Here is a 19,201-nt window from a genome sequence, read left to right as displayed (position 1 = left end):
CCTCAAAAGACAGTAAATCCTCAAGACAAGAGACCACCAGACCATCTCATCAGCACGTCACCATCCCACCAATGTTTTCAAAATCCAGGAGAGCCAGACAAAACCTAGCAGCCTGTAACACAAACAATCCCTCAGAAGTATATGTTATGCTCAGACTTGAAGCCACAAATCTTTCTGAGGAGATATTCACACGCTGTAAGAGACCTAATTCCATCCTCTGTCATGATAAAGCTAAATTTCAAATGCTTAGGTGTGCACAAGCTGGCACTTGGGAAACTATCACTGGCTGAGCTTAATAACTTCGAGGGAAAATGACTTTCAGGGGACTCATTAGATGAGAACATTGAGCTGGAAGCTACTGATGGGCATTGACTGTGTAAACCTACAACGGCATATTTATAAAGCAGTTCAGCATGGGATATATCTTTCAAAACACAAATTAAAGTCATCCCATTGAAGCTAGCCTGGTGTAACTTTCAACATAAATCTATACATAACATCTGTTAAATGGATTCGAGACTGCCACTACATTACATAAACTTTTGTCCTTGTAAAGCTGTGGTGAATCACACAGCTATAACCCTACTATTCTCCTTCACATGACTGGGGGAAAGACAGAAAAAACCACAGCAATTTACAAAGTGCTATCAGCTAACATAATGACAGCTCTTCCCCAAAAGAGCAGTTTCCCAACTTCTCTCGAGACCCCTGGTTTAAGAGCAGAGAATTGCAACTGATGTCGTTGAACAGGAACACAAATTGTGGTGTCCCACACATCAGGGTATCTCCAAAACACTGGATTTGTGTAGGATCCGTTCAAGAGAGATGTAATTACACCCTTCAGCAAGCTTCAATCATTGCTGGTGGTAACCAACAACAGGGAATTACAAGTGGAATATGATAGCCATTGTCAACTGCTTTGGACAAGGTTACAATTCCCTTACTTATAGGACAAAGTTCTTATCTCCCCAGATGACAAAAAAAAAATCTCACATTAGAAAGGGCATGTCTCGAGCCTCCTTACTTTTTACCAAGCACTTAGAAATGTCAAGCCAGAGCAACTGTCAATTGGCTTAGAATTGATAAAAACTTACCCAATCCCTGGTTTGCAATTTCAGTGGAGCAAAACACAAAAAGAAGTGTTGGTAAATCGTCCAGTGTAGGTGTTACTTAACCTAAAATCCATGGATTGTGACAGCTTTTCTCTCCCAAAACCACCAAATGACCTGCAGCACACACGATTATGTTAAGATCTTGATAGCTATCACATGGAAATTAATGTTTCTGGCTACATTTAGTATATTGTGAAATATTTGCCTGTTTTTATTGTGCACAACAACAACAACTCCAACTGTGCCTCTTCTACATTCTTTTATAACCATTTTATATGCTCAGTGGGGGAACAGAAAAAGAATTTAGTTAATCATTAAGCTTTTTCTTTCCAAAAGCAAGCCATGCTGACTGTCCCAATTAATCAATGTCTGTGGAAGTTGCAAAGGAAATTTAATGCACTGTTTCTGAATCCTTTATTCAAAGCACCAGCCTTCTGGTTTTCAAATGAAGAAATACACAGCCAGCCATGTATTTGCTATAATCATAATAAAATTGATTTTGGAGTGGTGGTGAAAGTTATCTCTCAGCCTACTAAAAGCAATTCTTTCGTTCCAATAAAACTTTCTCAAATGAAAATTAAAAAAAACTATGGAGGAGATTGCCACAAATATCATTAAGTATTATGAACCACTGAATTTCACACAGTCAGTTTTATACCTTTCCATCTGCAGGTGAAGATGGAGCCACAGAAAGGTGGACCTGTCACCACCAACCTGCTCTCAAGCACTCTAGAAGGATTTGCTGGTTGCTGCTCCCAGTAGAAACAGAAACCTGCATCTACTATGGGATCCACTACCAAAACTTAGCCAAATCCCAAATACAGTGGCTTACTTGAAGCAAGGCATGCAGGTCCCAGCATGGACATCAAGTACCTACCCCAACATAAGTCAGACAAAGCAGCTAATTTTTGACTTCTTAAAACTATGCCACAACAGAAAGCCTCTAAACTAATACTAAATTATTTTTAGCTATATGAGCAGGGAGCAGCATTAGTTTACAAATTAATTTCTAGAGTTCGACTTCTCGACCCAGGCTCTCACAAAGCTGCTCCCCATTAAGCTGCCCTGTAGCCCACTTCACAGCAAAATTTATCCCTAGTTCTTTTCCTTGGAGTACTGTGCTAATACCAATGGCTTCTATTCCTTTTTACAGACCTACAGCCATGTAAAGTGCCTAATTAGAGACTCCAGAACGTCTTGATGATTTCCTTATTTCCTTGGCAAAGGGCAAGCTTTTTGTTAGATGTTTAGTGTTTACCCCGTGTCACTTTCAATATAGATTTTAATTTACACAAATAGGAGGTCTTTCTCATGTACTCATGGCCTTATTTTCTGCTTGGTTATACCAATGTAAATTAAGAGCAATTCAACCAAATAAAATAGAGTAACAGCAAAGGAAAATTAGCATAACTCAAAGGAAAGCCAGTCTACTGTTTAGTAATTATTTCTTTCATATACTCCAGATTCTCATGCTCATACACCCTTTAGAGAGCCAAAGCTGTAATAACAATGTTATATTTTCACAGAAAAAAAAAGTAGCATTTTCCTACTCACACAAAGAAGCCTTTTTTTTTTTTTTTAAGATAAGGGAATGTAGCTGGGCTGCATTTATTTTTCTATTTGTACAGTGGTAGCCACAATTAATAATAATAATATTATGGTGTATTTTTAGAAGAGACTATTTGCACATGTGAGACCTCATGGCATCAGAAAAGCATGTTCATTTTTATTGCACTACATCTCAGAATGAAAGACTGCCTCCCTCCATCAGTTTTGGGCAGCTTTACTGTTGTAAATTGTATTTCCAGGGGTGTTTTGAAAACAGATACATGTGGGATGGTCAGGTCAAGGAAGGGCAAAAGGAATATCTAGAAGACAACAGACCAAAACAGCCCTGACTTGGATGCAGCTTAGTTACACCATTAGGAGTATGACTTCAATATCTTCACTTCTATGAAAAACAACTGTGACATTTCAACTTAATGACTGAAAATTTTAAAAAGATATAGAAAATGAAATTTATTTGCCCTAATGTGAAGTCTCATGTACCATTTTTCTTCCATGCTCACCAGGAAGAGCATCCTGCAGATTTCCAGCTGTCACAAGCAGGAGAACATTACTGCCATCATTTACAACACAAGAGTCTTAGGGCCCTCTAAAGAAATTGCCTCTTTTAAGACTTTGCTTTAAATAGATGGAGGGAAAAAAGGTCTTGCTTCCACTCCCTTCTCCTCAGCCTTGCCCTGATGAATGGTGTTGCTCATGGGTGGAACAGCTCTGACAGACTTGGAACAGCCATTGTGTCTGATGGCAGGGATTTATTTCTGCAAGCAGCTTAAAAGTTCAGACATGACATTTCCAGATAGCGGCGACCAGTTAATTTCTAGAACAATAAATAACAAATGCTAAGAAGAACAGGGCTTTGCTCAGATTAAGCGTCTGTAGGACTTGCTCTTCCTTAACACATTCCTGTCCTGCAGTGGCTTGGCCTCTTCCTCCAAGCAAACTGGAGGCAGAGCTGGGCACCACCTTATTGGAGGAGAAGGCATTATTTGTACATGTGTGTCTGTTGTACATACACATATATACCTGATGTTTATACACAGACATCATAAAGCAAGGCAGTAAACAAATACCCACGGTAATTAATCACCTGGGGGTCCAGGAGACACAAAGGGGCCATGTAAGAGGAGAGCTGGTCATGAGCAGAGGCAGCCACGTGCTGTCAAGGCTTCTCAGTCCAATTTTTTGGAGCTACTTTCAGCAGTGGACGGGGATTTTTCTATTAGCAGATAAGAACTGAAGGTTGGACAGCATGACATAAATCCCAGAAGATCCATTATTGTTCATTTGTTACAGAAACACAGAAACCTAAAAGGAGGGCTTAGCTCCAGCCTTTGGCGTCCTACCGAGAAGGAGTATTGAATTTACACAACTCCTTTCCTACGCTGTAAAATGTATCAAAATAAACATCTTATACAATGTAGTTGTCTTCCTCCCCTCTTACCTGTCCCTCACACACAAACTCAAAACAGTGCCCAGGAGAAAAAAAAGCCCAAAAAAACAACACAATAAGAGACACCTTTATCAGCCTCAGCCATCTGCGTTCCTTTAGTCTGATCCAAGCGTTTTGGCAGGCATGTGTGCAGCTTGCTCCTACCCCACATCATCCTGCCCTGCAAGAAACAGTCCCCTCCCTCTTCCTCCCCTCTCTGCTGGCGTGGGTCAGGCAGCCTTCTGAGTCCCTTAATTCCAGGACTTGAAATAACAAGGTATCAGTGCATACGTTTCACTAATTATGATCTCAACGCAATCACTGAACCTCATGCCGAGGAACTACAACCCCACTTGGTACCCTTGGCCCAAAAAACAAAACAGATGTCAAAAAACCCACACAACTTTCAGTGCTGACCATAGGACTTATTTGGAGCTTAGAAATTTATAGGTAAAAATAAAATAAACCAGGCTAATTCCTCAAAAGTTTGAAGTGCAGGAGTTAAAGGCACTGTTAGAGAAAGAAAACAATGGTAAGAAAATCACCACCACCATAAATCAGTTTCCAGACAATCTGACATGACCCTACTGGGGTTAAAAATCTGGATTTTCATTAATTTGTTCACCGAAATCATAAAGGTTCAAATTCTTTCCTCAAAGCAGACGGGCATAAAAACTTTATAAGGCAACTTTCAAAGGGAATAGAATCATGCTCAGAAAAAAAGAGTCATTTAAATACACACAGAAATGCAGGTCTCAAAAGCGTAAGACTGCAATAAACTACAGATTTTGCCTTCTGTTCCTAAACAGCCTTGTAATTGCAACGTGTCTTCAATATTTCAGGAAGCATGACATTTTGATCGATTAAAAAGAAACCTTGTATTGAAAAGAATAAAGAATGAAAACAGGGAAAACACCAGGAAACCTGAAGTGTAATATTACAGAAGAAAACCCCTATGGAAAATTCAAGCTTTAAGCACATATACTACAGATGTGCAGCACCGCTCTGGCATCTTATTTATCCCTCTGAACTACTTCAGGAGAATTCTCTCAATTTATCAAAAATGATCCAGAAAGGAGTTGACATGAAAAGCACTCAGCTCAGCTCTCTCCCCGGCTCCCCAAGGAACAATCTATTTCCTAGTACACTGCAAGGGAAATAGCATCACGTATTTCCCCATACACAGTGCCCACGGCAAACCCACCCCCTCCAGCTTCAAATAGTGGGGTTTTCTGTCTTAATATACATAGATGGCCTGTGATGTGAACTCTGTTTTTCCCTCTCCCCAGCTCCTTTGGGATGCTACACATCAAATTCTTTTTTGAAAGCCAATTAGCATGGCTCTGTGTAATTCAGTGCTATCTAGTGTTGGATGCTACTTAAATTAATTTGGTACAAGTAGGATATAAATTCTGCTCCATAGCTTAGAAAGAGGACTACACATCTGGGTAGGTGAAACATCATACACATGTTCTTAGAACTAATAGACTTCTTCTGGGTTATATGTCAGGAAATATTGCAGCTACCAAAAATAAAATATTTGCCTTAAAACCCAAAGACAACTAGATATGAAGCACTTGCTGAAAATCTTAAATTAATATGTTCTACTCATTCATATTTTAGACAAAAAAAAAATCTTGAAAAAGCTTCAGAAGCATTAAAATTCAAATGTCTCCAAAGAAACCCTTAAGGAAAAAAACTTAAATGATTTTATAACAAAAACTAACACTCATTAGCATAACTCATTGGGTAGAAAGTTGTCCTTTGTTATTTTTTGCTTCAACAGTAGATAATAAACTCACATAAGAAGCAGTATCAGAACAGAGTTATGAGCCAGCCCAGAGCAGCTCCGCATGCGAGGCCTGCCAGAAAGCCCCCGGCAGGATTGCACACCCTGCTTCCAAAGGCAGGACACACACATGGGTGCTGCTGGCCCAGCTCTGCTCTCCAGGAGAGACCTTGGGAATGAGTTGTGATGCTCCATCTGGTGATGGAGACCTCCAAAAGCAGCTGCTGCCATAACCCAGCTCATAAATCCCCTCTTCGTTCCCATCAGCGACAGAGACAGTCATGCTCAGTACTCTTAAGATGCCCCATAAAAGAGAGATCCAGCTAAGGGCCTGGAAAGGAGTCAACAGTAACTTGTAAAACACGAAGTCTCCAGCTCGTCAGTTTTATCTGTGCCGTTCATACAGAATTAAATAAGGAGTAGGCAGAATTAAATTCTTATTTACTACTTCTTAGTAGATGACATGAGGGCTGGAGCACCTCTTCTGTCAAGACAGGCTGACAGAGCTGGGGTTGTTCAGCCTGGAGAAGGGTCCAGGGAGACCTCAGAGCACCTTCCAGTTCATAAACGAGCTACGAGAGAGCTGGAGAGGGGCTATTTACAAGAGTTAACATATGGCACACCACAAACCTATTCCCATTGGTTTCACTTAAAGATCTGTGAGAAAAACGCTGTCTTCGTGTTTCAGCTCTGTTAGAGAACCCAAATCAGCTTCACAGGGCTCTTAGGAGTCATATTCCCTCACATGGCCACTGCAGGGAACCCAAACTTGGCCATGGGATGATGCCACCTCTAGGACCAGAGTGTAGAGGGGCGGGAAGATGACACACTGCAAGAAGATGCTCTTCTCCAAAAGCTCCTTCCACCTGTCTGAGCCTCAGAGCTGCTGAATGCCTTTCTGGCTGCAGGTCTGGATGGCTGCATTAATTGCAACAGAACCCTTACACATTTATTTAAGATCCCTGTGTCAATACAAGCCACAGCCTACCAACAGTGGGCATGTGTGACAGCTGCAGAATGTGAAAAAAAAAATGAAATGCTAAGGCAAACTCTTGTTTCCATTACTTTTTGCGTAGCTGCTGGCACATAAATTACCACTTCATAGCAGGCCCTTTGAAATTCTTTTGCATTAACTAATGCAACTCTCTATTTTTACAGTGTGATCATGGCTATCAGCTTCCATCTGTTCTACTGTCCTTTTGGAATGTTTTCGCTGTGAGGAAGTAAACAAAAATAGATCACTGTAAAAACAAACCTGCCTGACAGTCTAGACTGAGGGTCTAATTAAAAATAGGATTTATTAGAATAGAGAGAAACGTCGCAGTAAAACAAAGACACAGTTTCTCTAACATATCTGGTATTATTCTTGGCAAAGCCAAGTCAGGCTATAAATTCACTGAAACAAATCAGGATGGCACTAATGCACTATTCTGATCGAGCATCGCTTTTCCAGACTTAGGGAATGTGTTAGGAAAACTCTTTGTTTCACTTCACTTTTAGTCACCATAAATTCCTTTTTTAATTGGAACACGAGAGCGTTAGGGCTTGTCTCCACACAAGGTCTTGCACAGAGTAAGAAAGCAAACTGAGTTAACAGCAATGCTACTCCTCTAGTCTAGACACAGTTAAAACAAACTGTACCAGCAGAACTATGTCATGCCAAGGGCTTGCTTTGATATAAATTAGATGGACACCTTGCTCCTGGAGGGGTGGGAAGTGGCAATTCAAATTTGAAAAGACTCAGAACACGGAAACTCCTGCCAGTCAAAAGGGAACGAGCATCCTTCGGTGAGGTGCAGTCTCAGAGAAACCGCACAGGAAACAGGACAAAACAGCAGCAAAGATCTCAGACACCACCACCAACACCGTCTTGCCCCAGTAAAGACACAGGTGAGGGCTGGGGACACCAAGAGGGCAAGCAGGCATTGGTGACCAACTTCTGGAGCAAATGAGCAGCCACTGACTGCTTCACCCGACACATGGAAAGAACCCTGCACTCCCTCAGCCCTGGGGCTATCATTTTACATGGAAAAGGACTCACTTATTAACATCGATAGAGCCCAAGAGCCACTTGGAGATTTGTATGAAGAATTTAACACTTAGCAAAAATAAGCACATGAAAATTTTGCCCTCTTTTTTTTGGCTATTATTTCTACTGTTTGCATTAGAGACGCATGAAAAATAATATTTTCCGTAATAAAGAATGTTGTTTTTAGAAGTCTAGTGATTTTTACCATAAAAATTATGAAGTGACCTCACATGCAAAAATGCTCAAAGGCTGCTAAAATAGCAAAGAAATGAGAAATTCTAGATATTAAGAACACATAGCAAGACAGAATCATTAAAGAAATTAGAGAGGATTAAAAAAGGGCCAACTTTGAACCAAAACACACAAATTAGTTTTGAATAGTTTTCCACATAAGGAACATTCATCTCCCACTCTAGTTCAAGGACAACTTAGAGATCCTTTTTCAGATCGTGCACGTGACAGCAGTAACTTAAATCATTACACGTTTCTTGGAATCAGCAATATCAGCTCTAGGAAGAAAAACAAAAAACGTCTTTGGAGCTGGGACAAGGCAGCAGATTTTCATTGTTTACTCCAACATTTCATGAGCAGCTTCCTTTGTCAGGCAACAATTGATGTGCCATGTATCATTAAAGAATGAACCGATTTATAAATAGCATGAATACAAGGAGAACCCCATTGTTCTTATTTCTGCTGGTAAATACGAGACATGCCAGATAAGACTTCTCTGAAGTGGGTTTCAAATTCCCTTACTAAATTTAAGGTCTTCCACTAGCCAGCTTGGCTAGAGAAGTAGCACCTTCAGTGTCTGGCCCCACCAGGCCACCCCTTTTCCTCTCTCAATCAGATGAGGAGCGACACCACACCCCTGAAGCAGTACCTGCCCAAGGAACGCAGGAGTGACACAGAGCTACCTCAGCCACACTACGTAGCCTGGACTGAGACAAAAAGCTCCACATCAGCTATTTACACCATGCAATCCTGGGTTTGTGAGCACGGCTGCAGTTCATACTGAGTCAAGGCAAAATGTCCTGTGATTTTCTTCCCAGGAAGCCAGGGCCATTCATTCTGCTTGTCTTCATTAATTTCCAGATCTTTACTAAGCCAGCAGCAAGCATTGTCTGAAACCCCCACATCTTGCCTGAATAAAGAACAATCTCCCAGCTTGGAAGTCCAAGACTCCCAACAGTGTCAATCATGAAGTACTCACAAGATGAAGCTACAAATGCTCAAGTGCAGAAGAAAACCCAGTGTCTCATTTCTCCCTTTCTGCAAAAGAAGACATCTCTTTTGGGAGGGTACTAACACTCCCAGGTAAAAAGCACTAATGGGATCACTGATCTGCCTCTCCAAGTATTTCCATTTTCAAATCAATACCATCACTAAATCTTTCATTTGAAGTCTATTCACTCTCCTCATTTACAGCCTTCTCCTCCTTTCCTTGGAAAGGATGGACCTATTTAAAGTATATGAAAGATGTTGAACTGAACGAGGAGTTCACCCCCTCTCAATTGGCACAGATGATATATACATCACTACATATGATATATAGAGGGACTGTTGGTTCCTAGCAAACCCACAGCTCCCTTCAAGGAAGCCACCCACTGAAGGGTTAAACATGCTAACTGGAGATCCTGTCTAATTCCTCCTAATCCCTAGTAACACAGCACAGAAGATGAGGTATTGTCCCTGGGTTCCTGTTATTGCTGCCAGACACAAACCAGGGTACAACACACGGCCACCCAAAATATCCCGCAGCACACGGTCCTTGTTTGGGGAGGCAGGACTGAGGGGAGTCCTGTGGTGTGCAAGTGATGTCAGTAGGCATTAGTCATTCTACATTAAATATAAAATCATGATGGTGAAACCCTCAGCCCTGCCCAAGAAGTTAAAAGAGAATTTATGTTGGAAAGCCAAGAGAAAGGAGTTTAGCAATTGCTGAGGGGTTTTTTCCTAGCAGGAACATTTAAAAAGGTACAGAATGGCAGACTGAAGGGATCCCTTCAGGACACCTACACTACTCTTTTTTACACGAGATCAACAGTGATGACGGTATTAACCTAATTATTAATACAACAGGGGGAAAAGCTAAGACTGATCACAAAACACATTCACACAATGTCAAATATTATCTGACACTGTTATATTACACCATCTAGCTGTAAAATACACTGGAACAAGCACTTGGGTTTTCTTTACAAATCTCAATTATTTGGTATTTGAAGAAAACTTTACCTCACTACTTGCACTTTTCTGACACACACCCCACCACTTTTCTCTCCATGTAATAACAAACAGGGAAATAGACACAAGATAAAAGCTAGTGCTAAAAAAAATAAGCCACAAGTTGTAAATAAACCTCTTTGTTTCCTAAACTTTTTGCTGTTACTTTACTGAAAATAACAGAAACCTTCAGTTTCAAGGCATGTCAGCTGCTTTGGGTTCAGCAAGGGATTCCCCACAGTCCTGCCATTGCAAAGCTCTGCCCTTGGACACTTTGTTCACAAAGCACTTACATACAACCCTGGGAGCTGTGCAGTCAGTGGGTCTTTAGTCTGATCCCATAGGGCAAACCCCAGGGATGGATGAGAAATATTGCAAAGATACTTTCTTCTTCAATTAGAGCACTAGGTGAACCTTTTCCATATATTTGATATTATTTGAAAAAAGAAATAAAATAAATTAGTGACAGAATTTAGGGAAAAAATAATCACACCATTTCCCAAGGACAAGGATTAATTCACTTCTAGAGCAAGTGGTTTCACACAAGTCTGCTCTTCTTTTATACTGCCTGCTGGCAAGACAAAGCCTGGTCACTGTTTCAAAACTGTAAATATCTCTATTTCACACCAGGTATCTGTCACCCAAACCCATTGCTGGAGTCTCTACTAGACAAAAGATCTATTAACTTCCTTACTCCCTCTCTTTTCACCAGTCTTGGACAGCACATTTAGCACTGGGCAGCTCCCCATGCTCAGTGGTTCACTCACATGCCACGGTGCAATTAAGATGATTTCTGGCATCAGGGCAGAGAGTGTAGCAGGCAATGAAGAATAATCATGAAGACATTGTTAAGAATATCCTATCACAGTTTTTCCCTTTTCTTTAACCATAGGGAGACACAAAACCCAACATACTCTTCACAAGAGAAGGAAGAAAAAAGTACACAATATTCATGCTTTTCCCCACCCAAAAAAAAAAAAAAAAAATCCAAACCAAAACCAACAAACAAAACCAAAGAGAAAATAAACAAAACTTATACCCAGGTTATGTGCGCAGAGAGCTGTCAGATATGGTGACATCAGACCTACTGGGCTTTGTCTGCACACCTGCACTGATGTTTTACAACTTTTCTTGGGGGAATCTAAAGTCAGCCAGTCTTCATCTCACCATGTATATACCATAAAAGAGTTGAAGACATTACAGACCAAAGAACACTTCAGTTTAGTGGCTGTAAATACTCCACAGGTTCCCACACATTTTTTGTCTCTCATCAGTGTTCTTGTTACACCACCAGTCAAACCATCACCTTAAAACCCAGGACTGGAATAAAACACTAAACCTTCTGGATTACACATTTGATGTGCAGATGACACAGAGCATGAGTGTGCTTTAAGGTGGGTTGCTCACATACTTGGGCACTGGCTAATCTTTTATGAAATAAGATTGACAGCAAACTCTTAAGACCAAAACGTGTGCACCGCATACATCAGACCAAACTCCAAAAACATTTCCATCCAAAAGAAATGTGGAAAAAAAGCTAAGTTGCTTATTCAGCACCCACTGACAGTCAGCTTGCACAAAGAATGTCACTGCAGTAGTTCTTGTGTTGGACAGCAAAAGCCTTCTAGAGAAATCCCATCAGTTAAGAGAAAGACTGCATATGGTTATGTTTTTGAAAGTTGAAAGCTGATTATAATTTATAATACATTTATAGGGAATCACAGTAAGCTAATTACATTTGGGAGAAGACACATTTTAGCGGCTATAAAGACTCAACCAGTAATAGGAAATTCTAACTCCCAATTATGCCTCTCAATGTTCTTTACAGAATAAAACATTTGCTTGTGATTTCAGATGCTGTTTGTATTCAACAATATAAAAGTTGTTTGCAATTTCAATGGTTGTTCTCTTCCCTGCTCAGCAAATACTCATGTTAAGTGCTTCTACAACGTGTAAGAATACTGCAGCCATAAGGTTGGGTCTCCTATGAGTCTTTCCCCAGTCAAGAAACTCTGCTCACACTCAGGAGTTGAAGGGTTATGATCCAAATACCTACTGACAAAGGCCTGACCCTCAAAACAACTGTACATCAAGACAAAGTATGACATAATAAGGAAAAAATTATAAAGGTGTATCTTTTAAAAATTGCTGGCAGGTGTACAAAGACATGCACAACAGGAATATTCTCATAAAAGTGGCATGAATTATTTAAACCAGCAGCACTACTAAAACAGGTCATTTTCCAATACACCACTGTTTGTCAAAACATGACCATCAGCAGCACATTGCACACACACCAGGACGGGATCACATCTCTGACATGGAACAATGCTCAAATTCCCTGACAATCACTTCAGAGATATCTGTCACTGCCAGTATAGGAGAGCAAGGTTACACACCTACACAGATCATACTTAACCTGCAGAAGAAACAACAAAAAAGCAGCTATGAAGAGAAAGAATCCACAGCTGCCAAGTAAGAATCGGAAACACCGCTTTTGCTAAAATCAAACAGAAGAAAACCCCAAACCTGCAAACCACAGTATCAAAACTAAGACTTAAATCCCAGGAGGAAGTAGAGCTGGGGGATCTGTAGGGCTGTGCAGTGCTGCAGGAGTATGTTCAGCCAGAGAGGGAAATAGCTGAACCACTACACACTACCAGCATCCTCTGCTGGCTGAGCCACTCAGCAGTGCCAGCCCCAAATTTCCAAGGAATGGCAAGTCAAAGGCTCATGGTGAAGTGCGGAAGGCAGCTCCAGGAGATGCTGCAACTTAAAGCAAACACAGCACTTCTTTTCACACCTGGCTTCTCAGTATTGCCTCAGAAGACAGCAAGAATGGTGTGAATGATCAGCTCTGTGACTCAAGACAGAGCAAATAAAACACTTCTACTTCACAGATGACATTTCAAACCTCTTTTCCACCCTTTGCTTTTCAAGTCAAAGGCAGAAAACCTTTAAAGACCCTTCAGTCAAGGGTCTCTGATTTCCCCAGTTACTGTGTTCAGCTTCGTGATAAGGAAAGTTTCCAACTAAAATGTTACACTTTCACCACCTGTCACATCCAAGAACAGAAACAAGACCATTTTCATACTCATCAGTGAGTTAGGTAAAAAAGTAACCTAAACTGGAGCTGTGTGAGGAGACCTACTATCCCAGGGATTTAGCCAGGCAGGGATGGCAAGAACTTCCATGACTGGAGACACTACATGAGCTTTTCAGAGCCAGTTCTAGTGTCCAATACTGCAATGAAAGGCCAATCATAACCCCCAAATTACACAGGAGTAAAAAGACAGGCAAATAAGTACTGAATAAACCTTTACCTCTGCTCGTTGTGTGCGGGGCAAAACAGAGGACTTTTCAATGGCATAAACATCCACCAGGTAGAGTCGTGCTCCTTGCTCCCTGTCCAGAATGGCAGCAGTCTGGATGACCCCAGTGTGGCGCCCGATGGTGAAGAGGCGTCCAAGGCTCTTGTCATCACACCGAACGGACACAATGTAATATTCCACCTGCGCCTCAGAGCCCCGCGGGCTCGCCGCTTCCAGGGATATCACGTTTGTCCCAATGGGCTCGCCCTCTTTCAGGATGGTGATGTATTTGGGCTGAGTGAAAACAGGCCCGTCAACCCCTTGCAGAATTATAGTCATCTCAGTGGTGGATTTTCTCCTTTCGGGGCCGAGGTCAGTGGCAGAAACTATGAGATTGTAGATGAGCTGAGAAGGCACCAATGCTGAGGCTACTCTTAAATCTCCGCTGTAGCGATCCACAATGAAGGTTTCAGTATCTCCATTGACTATCTCATATTCCACCTCCCCATTGGCACCCTCGTCAGGATCCGCAGCAATAATTGTGGTTAGGATTGAACCGATCACAACCGAGGGGTCAGCTGCGAGGGCGTTTTGTGATATGAACACAGGGACATTGTCATTTTGATCTGTCACCAGAATGGTCACATTCTTGAGAGCAAATCGCCTGGACTCCACAGGAACAGCCTGATCGGTGGCTTTGACTGTTAACTCAAAGAGATTGGCAAACTCCCGATCGATTTCAGCATTGGTAAATATCGTCCCTCTCACTTCATCTATACGGAAGTGATTCCCCCTTGGCATCTGCTGGATGATTGCATACGTTAGCTGCCCGTTAATATCCGCATCAGGATCGTGAGCAGTCACAGATATTACAGAGCTACCCACAGGAACATTCTCAACAATTGATTTAAAGATGTCTCCCGGAGGAAAGTGAGGAGGGTTATCATTGAAATCCCTAACGTGTATTACCACTGACATCGTAGAGGACCGCGGGGGCCTTCCTTGGTCTTTTGCTGTTATGTTTAGCTTATACAGAGATTGCGTCTCAAAGTCCAGTTTCTTGGCAAGAAAAATACTCCCAGTGTTGGGACTGATGCTAAAGGTCCCGTGATTGTTTGTCCCTGTAATGCTATAGTGGAGGTCAGCATTATCACCTGAATCAGAATCAGTGGCAGTGACAGACGACACCAGTTCACCAACCCTCATATTTTCCAAGACATCCACTAACAAGGTTGATTTAGGGAAGGAAGGGCTGTTGTCATTTTCATCCAATACATCAATGCTCAACATGCAAGTTGAGCTTAGGGAAATGGCTCCAGAGTCTACTGCTTGGATGACAAGGGAATACGATGCAGTAGCCTCATGATCTAGTTTGCCTACTAAGGTCACTTGGCCTGTGCTGCTATCTATTGCAAACTGATTTTCTTCATTTCCCTTAATTACAGAGTAGTGAATCAACCCATTAACCCCTTCATCAACATCTGAGGCAGAAACTCGCAGCACCTGTGTCAGATTTGCTGCCAATTCTGATATAGTAGCTTGATAAAGATCTTTCAAAAATTTGGGGGCATTATCATTGATGTCTTTCATGTAGATCTGCACAGTTGCCTGATCTTTTAGGGGCTTCGGCAACCCCTGATCTGTTGCTATTACTGTGAGACTAAATACTGCAGCTCCCCTCTGTCTCATAAGAGCTTCTCTGTCAAACTGATGAGTGCTTCTGATTTCCCCAGTTACTGTGTTCAGCTCAAAATCTGGCTGCATATGCTCAAATGAATACCTGACCTCACCATTTGGCCCAAAGTCTTTATCTACAGCATTTATTTTACCCACATACGACCCGCCTCTCTGCTCCTCTTCAAAATAAAACACATAGTTGGTACTGTTGAACAGGGGCCTGTTATCATTTACATCCTCCAGAATCACAGTAACGTTCACAGTAGCATTGAGTGGTTCTACTGCTCTATCAGAGGCAACAACCAGCAAAACATATCTTTCCTGAAGTTCACGGTCCAGTTCACTTTTTATATACAGCTGACCATCTGGGAATATGCCAAAGGCATCCCCAGCATTTCCTTCAATTATACTGTAAGCTATTTCACCGTTCACTCCCGAGTCTTTGTCAGAAGCCTGTACCTTAAAGAATCTGGAATTTACAGGCTCTGACTCCAAAATAGTAATTTCATAGGAAAGCTGGTCAAAAACAGGCGAGTTATCATTTACATCATGGACAGAGACAGTCAGGATAAAGTTGGAAGACAGCTGAGGCACCCCCATATCCGAGGCCAGGATTTCAACCTGGTAAGACCCAGCATTTATGTCAAGTGGCCCCGTTAAGCTTATAGCACCAGTTTTTTCATTGATTGAGAACAAGCCCTTTGGGTTTTGCTTAAGGCTGTAAAGGACCATGCCATTAACACCTTCATCAGGATCAAGAGCTTTGGCCTGGAATATGGTATGCCCAGCTTTCCAGTTCTCAACAACATTTACACTTTCCACCACGTGAATGAAGTGTGGGGAATTGTCATTTAAATCTTTGACAGTTATATTGACCACGGCATCGCCTGTTATCGCCCCACCTCTAGCAACCACCTTCAGCTGGTAAAACGCCTGCTCCTCCCTGTCAATAATACTGGCTGTGGTGATCTGCCCCGTCACCCTGTTGATGGCAAACACGCCCCTCTGGTCACCTGTCGTAATGAGGTAACTGATATTGGTGTTGAGGTCCATGGTGGAAGCAAAAACAGTACCCACGTGGTAACCCAGGGCAACATTTTCAAAGACAACAAAACTGTACATGCCCTGGCTGAAAACAGGGGGGTTGTCCTGGGTGTCCAAGACAGTGATGGTGACAATGGCTTGGTTCTGTGACTGAAGATTCCCACCATCAGTGGCCACGATCTGCAACTGGTAAGCAGTTTTCTCCTCCCTGTCGAGGGCTATTTTTGTTGTGATGACCCCTGTCTGGCCATGGACCTGAAACCTGGAGGTATCTCCAGCTGAGATGCTGTACTTGACTGTCCCATTGGGTCCCAGATCGGGGTCCGCAGCAGACACAGTGGTCACATAGGTTCCAGCTGGCTCATTCTCTTGGATATGGGCAAAATACTGAATGGGGTAAAACACAGGGCTATTGTCATTCACATCCAGGATGGTCACATTAACTCGGGCTATCGAAGAAAGGGGAGGAGAGCCCAAATCAGTAGCCAAGACCTGCAGGGAGAAGTGAGACTGCTCCTCCCGGTCCAGCTGCGAGATGGTGCTGAGCTTGCCCAAAACCGGGTCCAAGCGAAACATCTGGCGAGGGGTCACAGAGGAGGGGCCAACTGCTGCCAGGGCTGGCTCAGCTTCCTGCAGGGAGAAGCGAACGGTCCCATTGTCCCCCAGGTCCCCATCGGTGGCACTTAGGACAAGCAGCTCAGTTCCTGATGGGGAGTTTTCAGCCAGGGACACCTGGTAGCCCTCAGGTTGACCGAAGCGAGGCTTGTTGTCATTGACATCCAGGATGGTCACAACCAGCTGTGCATAGGAGAATTTGGGCTGCACCCCCTGGTCACGGGCACTGATGTTGAGCACCACCTGAGAAGCAGTCTCCCGGTCCAGCCTGCTGGAGCTGGATGTCCCCGCAGTATGCCCAGCAGTGCCACCCTCAGGGCCGGCTGTGGTGACCAGCCCGCTGTGCTCGCTGATGCGGAACCAGCCCAGCTCGTTGCCCGAGACAATGCTGTACTTGAGGTTGGCGTTGAGGCCCGAGTCACGGTCTGTGGCACTGAGGCCCCGCACGTAACTGCCCAGGGGCACGTCCTCACTGATGTTCACCCTGTACACCGACTGCCCGAAGACAGGCGGGTGGTCATTGATGTCATTCACAAAGATCACCAGGCTGGCCACCGAGGAGCGGCTCACGGGAGCTGCCACCGCTCCATCAGGGGAAAAGACAGAAGTGGGGGAGCCTGGAGGTGGTGGTGGGGCCCCGTAGTTATCCGCCACTGCCACGGTAAGGTTATAGGCCGGGATGCGTTCCCGGTCCAGCGCGGCCGCTACCTTGATAAGGCTGAGGTTGGGTACCTTACTGCTGTGCACCTCAAAGTGCCGCTGCTCGTTTCCCGCCAGGATCGACACGGAGATGTTCCCGTTGGCCGCGGGAGAGTCGGCATCGCTCACCGTCAGCAGGGCCACCACTGTGCCAGGGGCCGCGTTCTCATCCACAGAGGCAAACCGGGAGGTGGCCGGGAAGTAGCGGAACTTCACCCGGGGCTCGTTGTCATTGACATCGAGCAGGCGAATGAGGGCCTCGGCCCGGCCACTCAGCGCTGGTACCCCTCGGTCCATGGCCTGGACGGTCAGCGAGTACTGCTGCCGCATCTCGTAGTCCAAGCGCTCACGGATGCGGATCACCCCACTCTCAGGGTCCACCTCAAAGGGGAGGCTGCCAGCCCCGTCCCCAGCGCCGCTGCCATCACCTCCCTCCAGGCGGTAGCGGATGTCAGCATTGGTGCCCTCATCAGCATCAGCTGCTGTGACCTGGAGAACGCTGGCCCCGACAGGCGCATCCTCAGGCACTCGTGCCTGGTAAAGTGTCTGGCTGAAGATGGGTGGGTTATCATTGATGTCCTGGACAGTGACGTTGACCTGAAGGTACCCTCGCCGACGGGGCTCGCCCTTGTCCTCCACCTGCACCAAGAGCTGGTAGGCGGGGGTGGCCTCCCGGTCCAGCCCTCCACGGGAAACCAGGTGCAAGAAAGCTCCCTCACCGCTGGGGTTGAGGGTGATGTTGAGGCGGAAGCGGCCCTCCTCGTTGCCGGCCACAATCCGATAGGAGCCGTGGTCCACACCATTGGTGCCACTGTCGGCGTCGGTGGCAGTGTCCAGGATAAGCTGGCGCCCGCTGCCCGTGTCCTCCTTGAAAGTCACCACGATGGAGGGGTCGGGGAAGACGGGCGCGTTGTCGTTGAGGTCGAGCACCAGGACGCGCACCTCGCTGGGGTAGGTGGGCTGGCTGGAGAGCACCACCAGGTCCACCACGTCGCTGGCCAGGCTCTCGCGGTCGATGGTGGCGCGGGTGTGCAGGGCGCCCGAGGTGGCGTTGATGGCGAACAGCTCGTGGTGCTCGCTCAGGCGGTAGGTGAAGCCGGGCCGGGTGGCGATGGTGCCCACCCAGGTGCCGGGCGGCTGCTCCTCCAGCACCCGGAACACCTGGCGCGGCTCCGCGGCGGCGGCGGCGCTCCCCAGCGGCGGCAGCAGCGGCAGCAGCAGCGACAGCAGCAGCGGCGGCCCGCGGGCGGCGGGGAGGCGGCCCATGGCGACCCGGGGGCGCAGCGCCCCGAGGGGGCGGCCAGGAGCCGCCGCTTGCCCCGCTCCCGCTGCCCTGCCCGCCGCCTCTCTCGGCACCCTCGGACGCTGCGCTCCGGACGCGGACGGGAGCGGACCCGGCGGCGCGCCGCGCTCACGGGACGCTCCGGCTCTGCCTCTGCCGCCGCTCCTCCCGCCGCCGCTCCGGGGCTGGGGGGCGGCCGGGGGCGCCGCGCCGCATCGCCGCTCAGCAGCCGCCGCCGCTACCGCCGGGGGCCCCGCTGCCCGCCGCTCCCGCGCGGTGCCCGCCGCCCCACCGGCATGCCCGGGCGCTCGGCGGCCGAGCCGGTCCGTGATCCGCGGCCGCCCGGACCCAACTTTGCCCGGCGCTCATGGATCCCGGCCCTCTTGACGCCCGGGCCGGCTCCCCCCACGGGCGCCCATTGGCCG

General features: G+C 45.4%; 1 protein-coding gene across 1 annotated transcript in view; it reads right to left on the bottom strand.

Moving 5' to 3' along the window:
• FAT4 (FAT atypical cadherin 4) overlaps nt 1-18,760 on the bottom strand; it is a gene marked incomplete at both ends in the record, with an annotated part of 122,258 nt that extends 103,498 nt beyond the window's left edge. The window contains one exon of the mRNA XM_082282669.1: nt 13,472-18,760. Coding sequence (XP_082138795.1) covers nt 13,472-18,760 — 5,289 coding nt within the window. The remainder of the gene's footprint in view (nt 1-13,471) is intronic.
• Between the last annotated feature and the right edge of the window lie 441 nt (nt 18,761-19,201).

Source organism: Coloeus monedula, assembly GCF_965178545.1.
Source record: "Coloeus monedula genome assembly, chromosome: 5".
NCBI lineage: Eukaryota > Metazoa > Chordata > Aves > Passeriformes > Corvidae > Coloeus > Coloeus monedula.
The sequence above is the reverse complement of the archived record's forward strand: the minus strand, read 5'-3'. Positions and strand labels throughout refer to the sequence as shown.